This window comes from Protopterus annectens, chromosome 7.part0 (genome assembly GCF_019279795.1).
Source record: "Protopterus annectens isolate FY-2018-M chromosome 7.part0, PAN1.0, whole genome shotgun sequence".
NCBI classification, from domain to species: Eukaryota; Metazoa; Chordata; order Ceratodontiformes; family Protopteridae; genus Protopterus; species Protopterus annectens.
The window spans coordinates 734230227-734245847 of NC_056739.1; the positions used below are offsets into that span (position 1 = coordinate 734230227).

Genomic DNA, 15621 nt, shown 5'->3' on the forward strand with positions numbered 1-15621 from the left:
AAGTATGCACGAACAAACACAAACACACACACACACACACACACACACACACACACCCACCATAAATTTATGCCAGTATTTGTGACTATACCCAGTAGCACAGCAAGCCTATGAATAACTGAACTCTGCAAAATACTTTGTGAAATAAGTCTCTTTGGCACAGTAACACTCTTGAAATTACTGTACTTCGAGAAATCACCTCATCAGTGTAAGAAACATTTCAAATAACTGCATTGTGTGAATAAACTGGGTGGTAGAAGAAGCTCAGAGTAAGAAACATTTCAAAGTAACTGGACTTTGTGAATAAACAGTACACAGCACACTGAAACACTTCCAAAATGGCTGTACTTTGCTAAATAACTCTTACAGTGCAAGAAACAGTCTGTAATGGCGGATATCTGTGAAAAGACACACCCAGCACAAGAAACCTTTTGAAATGGATGTATTTTGACTGCACTTCATAAAATAGTTGCAGTTTGCACACAGTAAACTCTTCGGAATACATACACTGTAGTAAACATACACTGTAAGCACTTTTACACCCTCTGCAATACTTCAGATAACTTTATTTATGCCCTGAATAGCTTCAATCAATGCGAAGTAGTAGTTTATGCCAAAAAGCATGCAGCCTCCTTGCTTTATTTATGCTTAATGTGTCCTTTCTGCCCTTTATTATATTCGTTTTGCCCATTTGATCTCTTTTCTTGTGCTTGTTTTACTCTAAACATGCTTGTTTTGCAATTCCTAGGCAACTCTGAACCTCCTATGTGCTTTTCTGATAGTTTTATCAAATATCTTAATTTCATTCATTTTGTTTAATAAACCTTTTATGCCTTTCATTTGCTTAATAAACGTTTCTGTCATATTTGTTTGCTTAGTAATCTGTTCTGTGCCTTTGTAATGCTCTGTTTTATCTTTTTTCTAATAGAATAATCGTTTATGCAAGTTTTCATTACCTTTAGCTTGTTTCTGGCCTTTTTTGCTCTCCGTTTTCTTAGTTTACCTTCTGTGTTAACTCCGCACCTGATAGCTCTGAAAAGTAGTCTCTGGAATCCCAGTTCTTACACCATGTCGCTCATCTGGTCAGGGTGAAACAGACTAACATTTGTGGGTTCTGTTCAAGCAACTTTATTATGTACAAACACATTAGGATTGAGTCTTAATAACTTTAACTTATATAAACTTATAGACAGACTATCTCTCTCGTACATGCTCACACTCTGGCTGCACTCTGAAAATGGCACTGAAGCTAGCACGCACTGTCCTTGGAAATGCTTCTTAAAGCTACAGCGCACACACATGTTCTACATGTGGTAAAACGCACAAAATAAAATGCAAAGCAGAGTTGTTTACAGTATCGCATATAGGCACAGCTGGCATCAGATTTTGAGCAAAAGTCACTTTCAGTGTGGTACAGTGCAGAAAATATAACAATGGGATCAGGTTGATTACTACTAAGGTACACTGCATAGTGTTAAACAGGTAAAATGGAGCATGTATTAAAATGTGCCAGCAATTACGTGATAGATGATAGGTAAAACAGTATTGAATATTAAGTATAATTTACATTTTCTGAATTAAACTTCGTCTCTAAATCTAATTATTGTCATTAAGTTTAAAAAGTTGCCAGTTTTAGGAGGGATTAAGAGGGACAGTTGAGAGGAATGTAAAACAGCAAACTCCTAGAAATGCAGACTACTTGCTCTTTGCAGAAGTGTAACAACGAAGAGAAAACAATGTCATCAGTGCCCCTTGCAGACTCTATTGAGAAAGTATACCAAAATAATCTTTGAGGTTAATAACTTCCTTACCTCTGCATCACTGTTGTTGAACTGGCTCCTGGCACAAAATAATTCAATGCACTTCACACGAGCAACAAATGCAAAAGCAGTTTCTTTGCTAACTCTGGTGTTGGTGAATGCTGGTGTGTCACCTTGGAGACGCATGTCATAGGTTCACCATCAGTTTTATAATATGTAAACTGCAGACAACAAGCAACTACTTAACCAGCCAATATTTAGATGATATCTAAATGCACCTAATCTATATTTTGTTACATTATATGAACTGCAGAGAGGTTCAGACAGCATGTATCTATGCAAACTATTTTGCTGCAGTAATAGAGTTTCTGTAAGTGTCTATGTATGTATTGTCTATGTAGGAAAAATTGTAGGTAGTACCTTGCAAGGCAGAGGTAGCACTGTTTAACTACATAGTTACAACTGGAAGTAATTTACTGGATTTTTGCAGAAATTGAAAAGAAGTCTAAGTGTAGAGTGAATAGATTAGAGTGATGCTTAAGGTGTTTAACCTTTGTTTGTAAAGCAGGTGCATTTGTTGTTTTTTATAAGGTATTCCAAGTTTCTTCATTAATTCAGTGATTTGTCAAGAATTCAGAAAGCCGATGGTTTCTGTTAGCTGGAATGATTTTATTGAAGCTCATTTTTCCAGAGGCAAGCCCAAAAGAGGGCAAGTCTATAGTATATGTGTACGTGTGTGTACTGTTTTACTTGTCTTCTTAAGGACTGTGGTAGTGTTTAACTGCAGGTTGCTTCCAGGGGAAGGACAGAAGCTGTGTTTTAATATTTTAATCCTTAGCGGACCGGAGTTCCGCTGTGGCGACCCCTAACCGGGAAAAGACTAAACAACAACATGTGAAGAAAGAAAGAAAGATGCAGGATGGATTCAGCATACTGTTAGCCAGTTGGCCTTTTGTTGGCTGATGCAGTGGTTTTTGGTGTGCAGAGGGTGGCTGGTAAATCTGCATGTGTCATTTAAAGTGTTTATGTACATTTGGAATTGTTGGCTGAGTAAAGGGAGATGATGGGCAGACCATTTTCAAGTTTTTGGTATAAGCACATTCATTGTAATAACCCTTCTGGCTTTTATGATGAGGTTGCTAGAGATGAAGTAAAGGGTTTAAGTTGTGCTGAAACATTTCAGATGGTTGTTGTGTCTGTGGTGCTTGAATGATAAGGGTGGATCTTGCATGATTCTGATGTATTTGTACTTGTTTATTGGAGTTATGGTTTTATTACTAGATGTTTTTTGTTAGTGTTATATCTGGTTAGTTTTGTTGCATTCCAAAGAACATTGCAGATGTTTGAGACTGAATGAGAATTGTTTATTGGGTAGCAAATACAGTGAGGTCCTTTTTGTAGTACTTTTTGTACTGTCAGTCAGGAGGAAACACTTTTGTGCAGTATTTTGTTATCTGTTTATAGCATGTTGTTGGGTAATGGGTTTATGGTTATACCACTGATATGCAATTAGAGTAAAACTGATCAAATGCTGAACCTCCAGGGTCCCCTGCAAAAATGTGCCTGTGTTTAAGTTGCCTAACTGCACTAAAAAGGTTCTTTTTGTGAGATACTTTTGGAATCTATTAATAGTGCTAGTGCTGAATCCCATGATTTCTAGGTAATCATGGTTCATAATTTCAAAGGCTCTGCACAGGTCATTGAATACTGTTCCTGTCAGCCAGCCTTTTCCATGTAGGAGGAGGTTTCATCTACTGCTGTATAGATAGCTTTAAGGATGTTGAGCCCACTTCTAAAGCCATGCTGAGAATGTGATAGCAGACTATATTTGCTGATGTACCCAAACACCTGGTTATACTTTATTTTAAAAAAATGTTTTGGCGATGGGTCAGAGAATGGAAATTGGTTTAAAATACCAAAGGATGGACAGTGGGAAAGTCTTGTGAATGAGAAATTGTATGAGAGAGAGTGAGAGCACTTAACTCTTTCTTAAATTCTTATGCTTTCTCTCCCATACCCTTCCTCCCAAAGGTAGTTAAAAAATGAAAGTACGAGAAACCAGAAATATTCCTGATTGCTGCATTATGGCCCTTGCAGCACCAGTTCTGTCAGCTGATAAAGATGGTAAGGGGGGGAAAGGTCACCATTTGAAATGACAGGACATGCTAGACCAAGTCCTGAAATACAGAGACTGAATGGCCATACATAAATTAAGTCCGAGATGGTCATTTCTTCGACTATTCCCCTTGCTCCAAGATACGGAGATCTCGGAATTGGTGTGTATAGATTCAGTGTGTGTGTGTGGGGCTTGCCTTTCTATCAGTAGGGTGCATTGGGGGCTTACCTCTTGCAAAAAATAGGTTTGAAGTAGAAAGAGTAGTTTTCGATATTTGCTGTTCTCTGGGATTTTTAGTCCTTTTCTTTTTTCAGCATGTCTACACCCAATGTTACGAGTGCCAACATTTCAGTAGGGAGCTGGCAAACCTTATTGCTGCTTAAACATGTGAATTTCCTGACACAGTACGTAGGATTCCTAAAACACCCCAAGCTGTCTACTTTCTGCTACCCTTTGCCAACATTTTCCATGAGCACAATTAAAGGATTATAAAGGAAGTTAGAAGGCCAAGTTCAAGGAAAGCCATGCCAAACTAAATGGAGAAGATTCTAGCACCAGACGAGAAACTAATATCCACAGCAAGTTTATGTGCCTGTCTTGAGTTCTCCTCAGGTTTATTGTATAGCACAGTGGGAGTATGTCTATTGGCTCTTTCAGCATGACATCCTATTGACCCCCCCCCCCCCCAAACCATACAGAGACACACACACACACGCACACACACACACTCTGGTGTCTATTACCTCTGGTGAGGCAATTCTTGAAAGGGTTTCATTCCCTTGAAGCCCTCTAGACGGAGTGGCTCCAGTATAGGAAATCATTTTTATGTTTGTAAAAACTGACATTGTCACCTGTTGAACTAGCAGCTTCTGCACTCTTTGAAATAAGTTCCTTGAAAAACAACATTCCAGATAGCTATCACCTCTGCTTGGAGGGTCTCTGACCTACAGACTCTCATGCAAGCAGGGCCTTTCCTGCAGTTCTGTACCAATAGGCTTGATTTTTTTTCCAAAAGTCATTCTAGATGTAGCTGTGAACGAAAGTATACAACTTCATGTTCTTCCCCAAACCTCACATTAAAGGAGAAAGCATTTATATTACTTAGAGCTAAACTTTTTAGATAATTGATTCAACTATTGGATTTTGGTTTGGAAACCAAACAAGGATCTCACTGGCTTGCAAAGTGCATTAGCATTTTGCTATAAAATTTGGCAAAACATTATAGAAGGTCAGACCCTATTCTGCTCAGGACATTGCCACTACTGTGGTCGTCCTGAAAGGGGTTAATACCTAGGCCATCTTTGAAAGGCATGATTTGTCCCTTCAGATCTTGACACATTCATGGCACTACCCTGCTTGGGGGGAGGAATGAACTAAAGATGTTGCAAGGAGGATGCTGCCTGTAGACCAGGTACGTGGAGATGTCTGAGGTAAGGTGATATCAACCAGGCCATGCAGAAGTTGTCTCAGCTCTTTAAAGTCAGGCTGAACATTGCATTCAGCTCATGACAGAGCTCCTTGTCTTTGAAGTTATGACTTCAGTAGTGACTACACACTAACATCCACAATTATGGTAAGTTGCGTTTGCAGCTATACTTTTCTACGTACATTCTCTTAAAAATGACTCTGGTAATGTTTGCATCATTAATAGCTGACTATTCTATGCTGACCTTCCCCTTTCAGCCTTTTATGTTGAACTACATGTAGGCTAGTTCTTGTTGTAGTGTTCTCATTTCCAGTGGCAACTTTAAAAGTGTCATCAGCTGCTAGCTTTGTATCATATCTCTTCTGTTTGGAAAATGTGCATATTCTTTCATTTGCAGTCCTTTTTCCCCCTTTGTTTTGATTGTCTTGTGATTTATTTTTTGTCCAGGATGCTTTGAAATTCATGCATCATGGAAAGCGGAAGAAACTGACAACCAGTGACATTGATTTTGCTTTGAAACTTAAGAATGTTGAGGTGAGTATTGTTTTTATGAACTTTTTTTTTTGTTTTTAGCTGTGCCATTCCCTTTAACTGCTTTATTGAAGTACATCTTGCAGATAATGTGTCTCCTCTACCATTTCCCACTGCACAGCACTAGCCTGATGGCTTTTCTACTTGTACCTAGTTGGCCCATTTTCTTAGTATGGTGAGAACCTGACATCCACAGGCTAGGCAAGAGTCATATGGGCCTGTTTGTTTCTGCCCAGGTAACCTGATTGACAGATATACCCCTCATTGATAAGAGGCCGCTGGTAGGGAGCTTGCTAGTCCAGCAGAGTGTCCTATTCCTCCACCACTGGAGCAGTTTCCTCCTTCATGGCACTTCTCTGAGCTTTGCTGTGTCCTGCTAGCATGAACAAGGATGTTTTTCTGCACATTATCAGCCACTTGCATATGTATGATGACACTGCAGGCTCATACTGCACAGGTGCAATGCCTAGTGCTCCCACAAGGAGCCACCAGAGGGGTAAAGCAGAACTTTTCTCTCTCTCTCTCCATGATGAGCCTGCAATGATTATTCATTCCCATCCTCTCCTGCCAGCTTCATCAGATGCCCTAGCTGCTGAATGAACTTGTCATCTCAACCATTCTAGGAGCTTTATCCCTCTACCCCACTGGAGTTGGATGTCCTCTTCAGTTTTAAGTGAGCATATAATTTTTGAAACATTGCCAGATTTTTATTATCTCTCTGAATTTTGCTGTGTTGTGATGTAGTTGCCAGCTGAGTACGTCCAAACATGTACTGTGGATTTTTTTTGGCTTTTGCTAAAATATATCCATTCCTTGTCATATAACATGGATATTTATTAGTTTGATCTGTTTTATCCACATTGGAGAGCTGAGCACATGCAGGATGGGGTTTACTGAAATTGTAAAATGACTCCTTGTGGGATTTTGGATAAGATGAAGACTGTAAATTACATGTGAATGGTTGATAGCTGAAGTCCTGCTTTCTTCTTTTATGGTGCTGTTGTGTAGTCTTAATGGTGTAGACCACTGCAGAGTGGGTGGCCTGCAGAGCCAAATCAGTGATGATCTGGTTGTACACTGTGTGATCTCATTTGACCATTTAAGTGCTCGATGTATGTTTAGGCTATTCACCTCTCTTTAAAGCTCCATACTTGTGACTGTTCATTGCCCTCCAGACCCCTTTACCTATATCCTCCAGACTCATCCATTGGAAGCAGTTTCATGGAATTGCTGTTACTAGGATCCCATAGGAACACGAGTGAACCTTTTCCATATTCAGGAATTTGCTTTGTATCCAACTTTAGAGGATGACTTCTCTTGTATAATGTGTGATTGCTTGTTTGAGTTGAAAATTGTGAGAAGTAATCTGTACTTAAAATTTCAGTACGTGTCTTGGAATGTGTTAAATCTTAAAACTGTTGACTGTTTGATCCTCCTTGAATGTGCATAAAATCTTGAGACCCCCTTTATATAGTAGTTTGCATGCATTTTTTTTCAGTATCCTGGCGAAACCAGAGATTGAAAGTCTACCAATATTTATATTTAAATCTGATGTGCAGTTAAGCAGTTGACATTTTCATTTGTTTTGCGGAAAATGCATGATGTAGGATTAACTAAGATATGATTATTTGTAGACTGATATCAGTGTAGAATAGGGCTTTATTTACCTTTTTCAGCAGTATACTTCATATAAAGATATTAGTCAGGTTTTTCTGTCAGTAAAATAAATTCTGTTTGGAAATCTACATTTAACCTTACATTTTATAGCAAAAATATCTTACTCAGGATTTCACTGACATTATAATTTTAGTAAACATTTTATATCAGAAGTAGAAAACAAGTTAAATTATGTCTCTTTTTATTTGTAGCCAATCTATGGTTTCCATACTCAGGAATTCATCCCATTTCGCTATGCCAGTGGGGGTGGAAGAGAGCTGTATTTTTATGAGGAGAAGGAGATCGACTTAAGTGACATCATCAACACCCCTCTGCCACGAGTCCCACTTGATGTGTGCCTTAAAGGTACACCATTTTTAGCAGATAATTTAAAAATACTTTCAAATGATATGGCAAAAATAAGTAAATGTTGTAGGACTTTGTTTTAAGGCACAAGTGACATCCTTTTTACATGTTTGAAGAAAGTCTGAATGCGTTCATTTGGAATAGGGGGAATGAGAGCCATTGTAAGGACTTAGCTGATGCGTTTGGAGGAGCTCAGAACAGGTCACATTAGTAGGTGCCAGATACAGAATCCCATCTTTCTGAATGGATTGCACTACTAGTTGAAGAGCTACCACATAAGGCATCAAAAGTAAATTTTGTCATAGTTATTAAAGAAAAATGTAGCTGTAAGTCTGTAAACAGGAGGAAGTACTGCATTTGCCATTGAAAGAAGTGAGGGACATTTAGGGGAGGAGGAGATTTAAAGAGCACTGCCTTTAAAGTCATGAATCTTGTAGTGCTAAAGCACAGCATCCTGAGAACAACATTCTGAAAGCTTGCAATGTCAGTATCTCAACATAATTTAATAATTTTTTAAATTTTATTTAATCTAATTGTTGACTGGATATGCCCACTTTACACTATTGCTTCCCCTCAGGAGTAACCCAGGGGATGTTCTGGTTAAGTGAACATCATAGTAGGCAAATGAAGGTGGAAGGACCCTAGGCGTAGCAAGCAGCGTTAGTCCTTTGCACTGGCAATTTATTTTTTAAACAGAGTATAGTTAGATGTCTTACTTTTGCATGGAGCATTCTCCCCCGTGCCTCCTCCTCTAAGTTGATGGGGGGGGGGGCTGCACTCCACACACACACACACACACACACACACACACACACACACACACACACACACACACCGTATGCATGTGTGTGTATATATTATGTGTGTGTGTGTGTATAGATACATGTATGAATTCTGAGATTGCACAGTGTTGGAAAATGAGGAAGGCTGAGAAGATGTTTGCTCCCCTGGTAGTTTATGTTGGCAAACACACCTAGAGAAAACAGGAAGTCACAATGTCTGCATTTAAGAGGAATCCTCATTCTCGGGATACAGCAGTCACTCCTTCCGACTTTTTCCACCCTTTCCCCCAGCCTAGAGGACATGGAACTGTCTAATGCATATGGCCTTTTTCCATTGAAGTATTAGATAAGATTTATGAGTTGATAGACCAGCTACTTGAGGGACAGTGTGGGACTTTCTAAAGGCTCAAGCAGCCACCTTATCCCATAAACCGCACTGATAACCACAGTCACCTTGGACTGTGCAGATGTGGTAAACAGAGCAGCAGGCACTATCGGTGCAGGTAGGCTTGCCTGCCTTTGTGTGACTCCTTTTTGCCAAGAGTGTCTTTTATTGGTTGCCTCTTTTACGGGCTGCTGGTTAAGCATGTCATTGAGAACTCTGCTAAAGTAGACTAAAAACAAAAGCCTGGACCTTTTGGCTGCTGGCATCATTTTACAGTACCCATCCACACTGTTCCTTTTACAGGATGCAGAAAAAATTAGTGAAGACAGTGAAGGAGGGCAAACAACAGAGACTCCAAGGCCGACAGCAGGGACTTTGGTATGTCAAGATATTCATTTTTATTTGTATATTTTTATTTAACTGGTTTGTTGACCAGGTAAGCTCAGTGGACTAGATTGCCCCCCCCCCTCTTTTTTTTTTTGAAACCTTCAGGGTATCCAATATGATGGGGGAGAGTAGAGTACTGGATATATTTTGTGTTGACACTTCACACTTCTACATTTCTGCTACCTCCTATGCAGTTAATTTTGAAATCCATTTGGTTCAATTGTTTAATGAAATATTGGAAAGTCAGAGGATGCCTGAGGAGTGGAGAAAAAGTGTTTTGGTACCTATCTTTAAGAATAAGGGTGATATGCAGAGCTGCAGCAACTACAGAGGGATAAAATTGATCAGTTACAGCTTGAAGTTATGGTAAAGAGTAGTGGAAGCTAGGTTAAGAAGGGAGGTGATGATTAGTGATCAGCAGTATGGTTTCATGCCAGGAAAGAGCACTGCAGATGCAATATTTGCTCTGAGAGTGTTGTTGGAGAAATACAGAGAAGGTCAGAAGGAGTTGCATTTGTCTTTGTGGACTTAGAGATAGCGTATGACAGGGTGCCTAGAGAGGAGTTGTGGTATTGTATGAGGAAGTCGGAAATGGCAGAAAAGTATGTAATAGTTGTACAGGATATGTACAAGGGTAATGTGACATTGGTGAGGACTGCTGTGGGAGTGACAGATCCGTTTAAGGTGGAGGTGGGGTTACATCAAGGATCAGCTCTGAGCCCTTTCTTATTTGCAGTGGTGATGGACAGGTTGACAGATGACATTAGACAGGCGGCCCCATGGACTATGATGTTTGCAGATGACATTGTGATATGTAGTGAAAGTAGGGACCAGGTTGAGGAGACCCTGGAGAGGTGGAGATATGCTTTAGAGAGGAGAGGAATAAAGGTCAGCAGGGCTAAAACAGAATATATGTGTGTAAATGAGAGGGAGGGTAGAGGAATGGTGAGGATGCAGGGAGTAGAGTTGGTAAAGGTGAATGAGTTTAAGTACTTGGGATCAACAGTTCAGAGTAATGGTGAGTGTGGAAGAGAGGTGAAGAAGAGAGTACAGGCAGGGTGGAATGGGTGGAGAAGAGTGTCATGAGTGATTTGTGACAGACTGGTACCAGTAAGAGTGAAAGGGAAGGTCTACAAGAGGGTAGTGAGATCAGCTATGTTGTATGGGTTGGAGACGGTAGCATTGACGAAAAGGCAGGAGTCAGAGCTGGATGTGGCAGAGTTAAAGATGTTAAGATTTGCACTGGGTGTGACTAGGATGGACAGGATTAGGAATCAGTATATTAGAGGGTCAGCTCAGGTTGGACAGTTTGGAGACAAAGCAAGAGAGGCCAGATTGCGTTGGTTTGGACGTGCTGAGGAGGGATGCTGGGTATATTGGGAAAAGGATGCTAAGGATGGAGCTGCCAGGTAAGAGGAAAAGAGGAAGGCCTAAGATAAGGTTTATGGATGTGGTGAGAGAGGATATGAAGGCGGTTGGTGTTTAAGAGCAAGATGCAGAGAACAGGAAGAAATGGAAACAGATGATCCGCTGTGGCGACCCCTAACGGGAACAGCCGGAAGAAGAAGATGATGATGAATTTGGTACAATGTCTTGGGAAATCTTAAAGCTGAGGGCACAGCTGATCACATTCCTAAGGATTCTTTAAGGAAAACTGTATTAAACTTTCTTAGACTGCAGTTAAAATGGGGAGGGATTCAATTTGGTGCGACTGTTGCAGTGGATACCTGCTCCATGGACAGCTGCTGCTACTGGAACAGTGGTTAGGAGATTTGCATGGACAAGAATATAACCTTTATATAAAAATGTGAGTGGACAGATTTTAAGTGAGGGTTTAGAGAGAGAGAGCCTCTCTTGCACCTTCTTCCAAGAAGCTAGAAGAGAAGAGAAGCTAAAATGTTGTAGTTTGTGAAGTAGACTGGCTTAAAGGGGAAATTGTAAACAAAGGTCTTCCATGAGCTAGCAGGGAAGTGGGCTACTCTTAGATGAGGATCCACTGTCATCTTGAAATATTCACAAAGTGAAGTTATTCTGTTCTTGAACTCCTTCCCTAAAAACCTGAGTGACTAGTGCCTTCTTTGTCTCATGGATTCAGAGTTTGCTGTTTTTATTCTGTCTGTCCTTACTTCAGACGTACTGGTCTGGTCAAGAAAGGAAAACGCTAAGTTTATTCTCTTAGCCTATCTCTGGCCAAGACAAGTGAAGTTCTCAAAAGTAGTCAATATATGCTTAGAGAATTTAATAGACCTTCCAGACCCATGTGTGATGCCCCTGCACTGGCCCAGTAATCAAGAAGCTTTAATCCTCACCACTGCCAACAGTGAGGGACGTATACAATGGGAGGATGACAGTTGCACACACACACAGTAAAGTGCAGATGTTCTTCGTTTTTCACTGTTGCAGTCATTACATTTGGATAATCCTGCTGGCAGGTTGCCCTCATTCGGCCTGAATTCCAAAGTCTTGGGTCCTGCATTGGTTGCTGTCACCTCTTCCCTGATGTCAGGTCGTCAGGGGTATAAAAGATGCAGCTGACGCCATTTTCTTCAGTCTTTCTTGCCGCATGGTGCCCAAAGCAGAAGCAGTTCACAAGTGCCAGTCGGCCGACCCCTGAGATTTTCGTGTTCGAGTTTCAGATCCGAAGTCTTCATTAAAGCTAAGTACCTCGTTGGGGATACTTTTTTCTTGTTCCAGACAGATGTCAGAAAAAGTTAATAATTGTATTTCTTGTGGAAAACAAATACTTCATAAGGACTTTCATTCTTACTGTATTCCTTGCCTAGGCCGTGACCACGACGTTTCAAGTTGTCTGTTTTGTGCTAGATTTAACCAACGCACTATTAAGTGTCTGTATGACTTTGCATTAAACTATTTTGGGTGCAGATTTAATTATAAAATTTCGTCGGATAGCCATACGACTACCGGAGTTCACAAAAAAACGCAAAGAAAAAGAAAAGGATAGACTGCCGAGGCCCAAAACCGCCGACAAAGTTTCTCCTAAGCCATTCGCCGGTTCTCAGTGAGGCGCTTTCGCAGCCCCTGACACCCACTACTTTAAAGTCACAGGCCGCTACCGACTCCCACGTGGAGTTGGCTATGCCGCTGGAAACTCAAGGTATTGGAGCATCGGTCACTATTCCCTCAGATGGGTCCGGAGCCGCTGAGCAGGCACCGGCTTTTGAGGGTGTATTCAGACCTAAACAACTATATATTAAACCGACTTCAGCTGCAAAGGCAAAGACTAAAGCACCTTCAAAGGCAAAGAAACAAACTCTGGCCACATGGGCAAGCCTACATGCCCAAAAAACAGATGCTCAAAATGGCCAAAGACTTGATTACCTTGATCAGGGGTTCCCATCCCCCTCATGATAAGAGGCCTAGGCAAGAGACAGACTATGAATCTTCAGATCAGGTTTCTATTTCTTCTGATTCCTCGTCTGATCAGGAATATTCACCCCCCATGAGGATTCTGATGCTGAAGAATCCATTCCTTCAGCTTCTCCTCCAGAGGACTATTCTTTTGGGGAAACCTTGCACACTATGAGGGAGCATTTCCACTGGGAGAGAGACAAGATTTTTCTGAATCTAAAAAGAGGCTCAGGGACTTCCTTTTACTACCTCAACACAGGTCTCTAGCCATTCCACCTGTGTTAGACATTGTAGATTATGTGTTTTCAGAGTCTAGTCTGACCCCTGACTCCTTACCTCCAGCTGCTGCTAAGCCTGACAGATATTACAGGGTTCCTGACTCTCATAAATTCCTTTTCAAAAACCCTACTGCAGACCCAGAGACTATTTCACAGGGTCCCAAAGGGGTTAAGGCTTCCGCTGCAAAAAACCCTACCCCCTCTGACAGAGATTCTAGGGCACTGGATAGATGGGGAAAAAAGGTTTACACATCTGCTACCTTGCCTATAAGGGCCTTAAACTGTCAGTTTCATATGCTCAAATATCAGCAACATGTCATGACATTGCTTAAACAAAAAAATGTTAAATTCTGAATGTGCAGAAAACAAGGAAATGCAGGATTTATTGCATGCAGCTGAACAAGTTGGAAAGCATACTTTGCAATGTGGTTTTGATTCTCTGGAGGCCTCCTGCAGGGCCGCAGTTACGGGTTCTGTAATTAGGAGGCATGCTTGGTTAAAGGAACAAAGTCTGCCTGATCATGTCAATGTGAAATTATTAGATGCACCTTTACAGCATGAAACTTTGTTTGGTGTTAAGGCAGAAGAGGTGTTAAAGAAAATGGAGGGCAAAGCTAAATCTATGCAAACTGTCAAAGATTTCTTACAGGTACAGTCCCCTGGGTTTAGTAGACACTGGCCTACAAAGAATTGGTCCTTTTCAGTGTCAGACAGACCCCAAAGGGGCAGATCCAGACGCCCTAGAGGCAGATCCCAGGCGCAAGGTTCATACAGGTCAAAGCAATGAGGTGCTTTTGCCTCCTAAAGTGGAGAAGACAAATCACAACCTTAACAGGAAACTGTCCCAATGACTTCCCCCTGCCTGCACCAAACACTTATCTCCTGGCAGCACCCTTAGAGGGGAAAATAGGACTTTTTTCTCAAAATTGGCACATTATAACTCAGGACAAATGGGTTCTAAACATAGTGTCACAAGGCTACAAGTTTCACTTCCATACCCTGCCAAAGGCAAATGGTTGGCCAGATCTGCCAAAAAATCAATGGGCAGAGGCACAAAAACAAGTCTCATCTCTCATGGACATGGGGGCTATTCAACAAGTACCACAGCAAGAGCATGGACAAGGATTTTACTCAAGACTGTTCTTGGTACCCAGAAAGGACAAGGCCTGGAGACCAATACTGGACCTATCTATTCTAAACACATTCCTGGGTATACCAAAATTCATAATGTTGATCTTGCAGCAGCTTTTGCCCATGTTGGGCAAAAAGGCTTGGCCCGTGACTTTAGACCTAAAAGAGGCATACCTGCATGTCCCAATCAGGCAATGATGCAGAAGATACCTCAGATTCAAGGCTGGCTCAATGCATTACCAATTCTCTGCACTGCCCTTTGGCTTATCTACTGTGCCCAGGGTCTTTACAAAGTGCCTGGCACCAGTAATTGCTTTCTGCAGACAAAGAGGAATACAAATATATCTTTTCTTGGACGACTGCCTAATTCAAGCAGAGAACAAGGACATTCTACTACAGCATCTGGCGTTTGTGAAAAGACTTTTAACATGCCTAGGGTACACAGTCAACAAATAGAAATCAAAACTAGTACCCTCTCAAGAGATAATATTCCTGGGTGCAAGCTTAAATACAACTGCCCGGATGGCTTATCTCACGCCCGACAAACAAAGGCAGCTGACTACCTATTTCAAAACATTGGCAACAAAGTCCCACTTATCTGCAAGAAAAATTCTGCAGGCTTTGGGCTTCATGGCATCATGCATCCTACTAATTCCATATGCAAGACTGCATATGAGGAAACTTCAATGGTACCTAAAAAGTGTCTGGACGCAACATTGCCACAGCCTGGAAACAGTGATTACTCTCATTCCCTGCCTGCAACAGGAGTTTCGATGGTCGGCGAAGGCTTGTCACCAAAACAAGGGACAGCCATTCACATTACCCACAGCCAGGCAGCACCTAACAATGGATGCATCAGATTATGCCTGGTGGGGCCCACATGGCAGGAAAATGCATTCTGGGCACCTGGTCCACAAACCAAATGCATCTACATATCAGTCAAAAAGAGATGCTAGCTGCTCAAAATGCCCTGACAGCCTTCAAGGACCTACTTCATCCGGGACAACTACTGATAAAGACAGACAACACCACGGTCAGATGGTATATAAGCAAGCGGGGGGCACACATTCTTACCCCCTTTGCAGACTAGCCATGGCTTTGTGGGACACAGCATTGACTTACCAAATTCACCTGCAGGCACAATTCCTGCCAGGAAAGGAAAATACTCTGGCAGACTAACTAAGCAGAAACCTCATGGATCCCCACGAGTGGCTGCTGGATCCTCAAGTCTTCAGCATGATAACAAGGAAATGGGGATGCCCGGACATAGATCTATTTGCCTCCCCTCACAACTACCAACTACAAAGATTCTGCACAAGGACTTATCACAGACAAGCATGGAAAGTGGACGCCTTACCTTTCAACTGGAAAAACCTATCAGTATATGCCTTTCTTCCACTGCCTCTCCTCCCCAAGGTACTCCTAAAGGTCAGA

At 41.4% G+C, this 15621-nt stretch overlaps 1 protein-coding gene across 2 annotated transcripts in view; it reads left to right on the forward strand.

Annotated features, from left to right (window-relative positions):
* The window catches only part of TAF6 (TATA-box binding protein associated factor 6), a 1437250-nt gene that overhangs the window by 336799 nt on the left and 1084830 nt on the right, over window positions 1-15621 (forward strand). For both annotated transcript variants that reach the window (XM_044077259.1, XM_044077258.1), the window contains 2 exons: window positions 5750-5836; window positions 7702-7855. In XM_044077259.1, the coding sequence (XP_043933194.1) occupies window positions 5750-5836; window positions 7702-7855 (241 nt within the window). The remainder of the gene's footprint in view (window positions 1-5749; window positions 5837-7701; window positions 7856-15621) is intronic.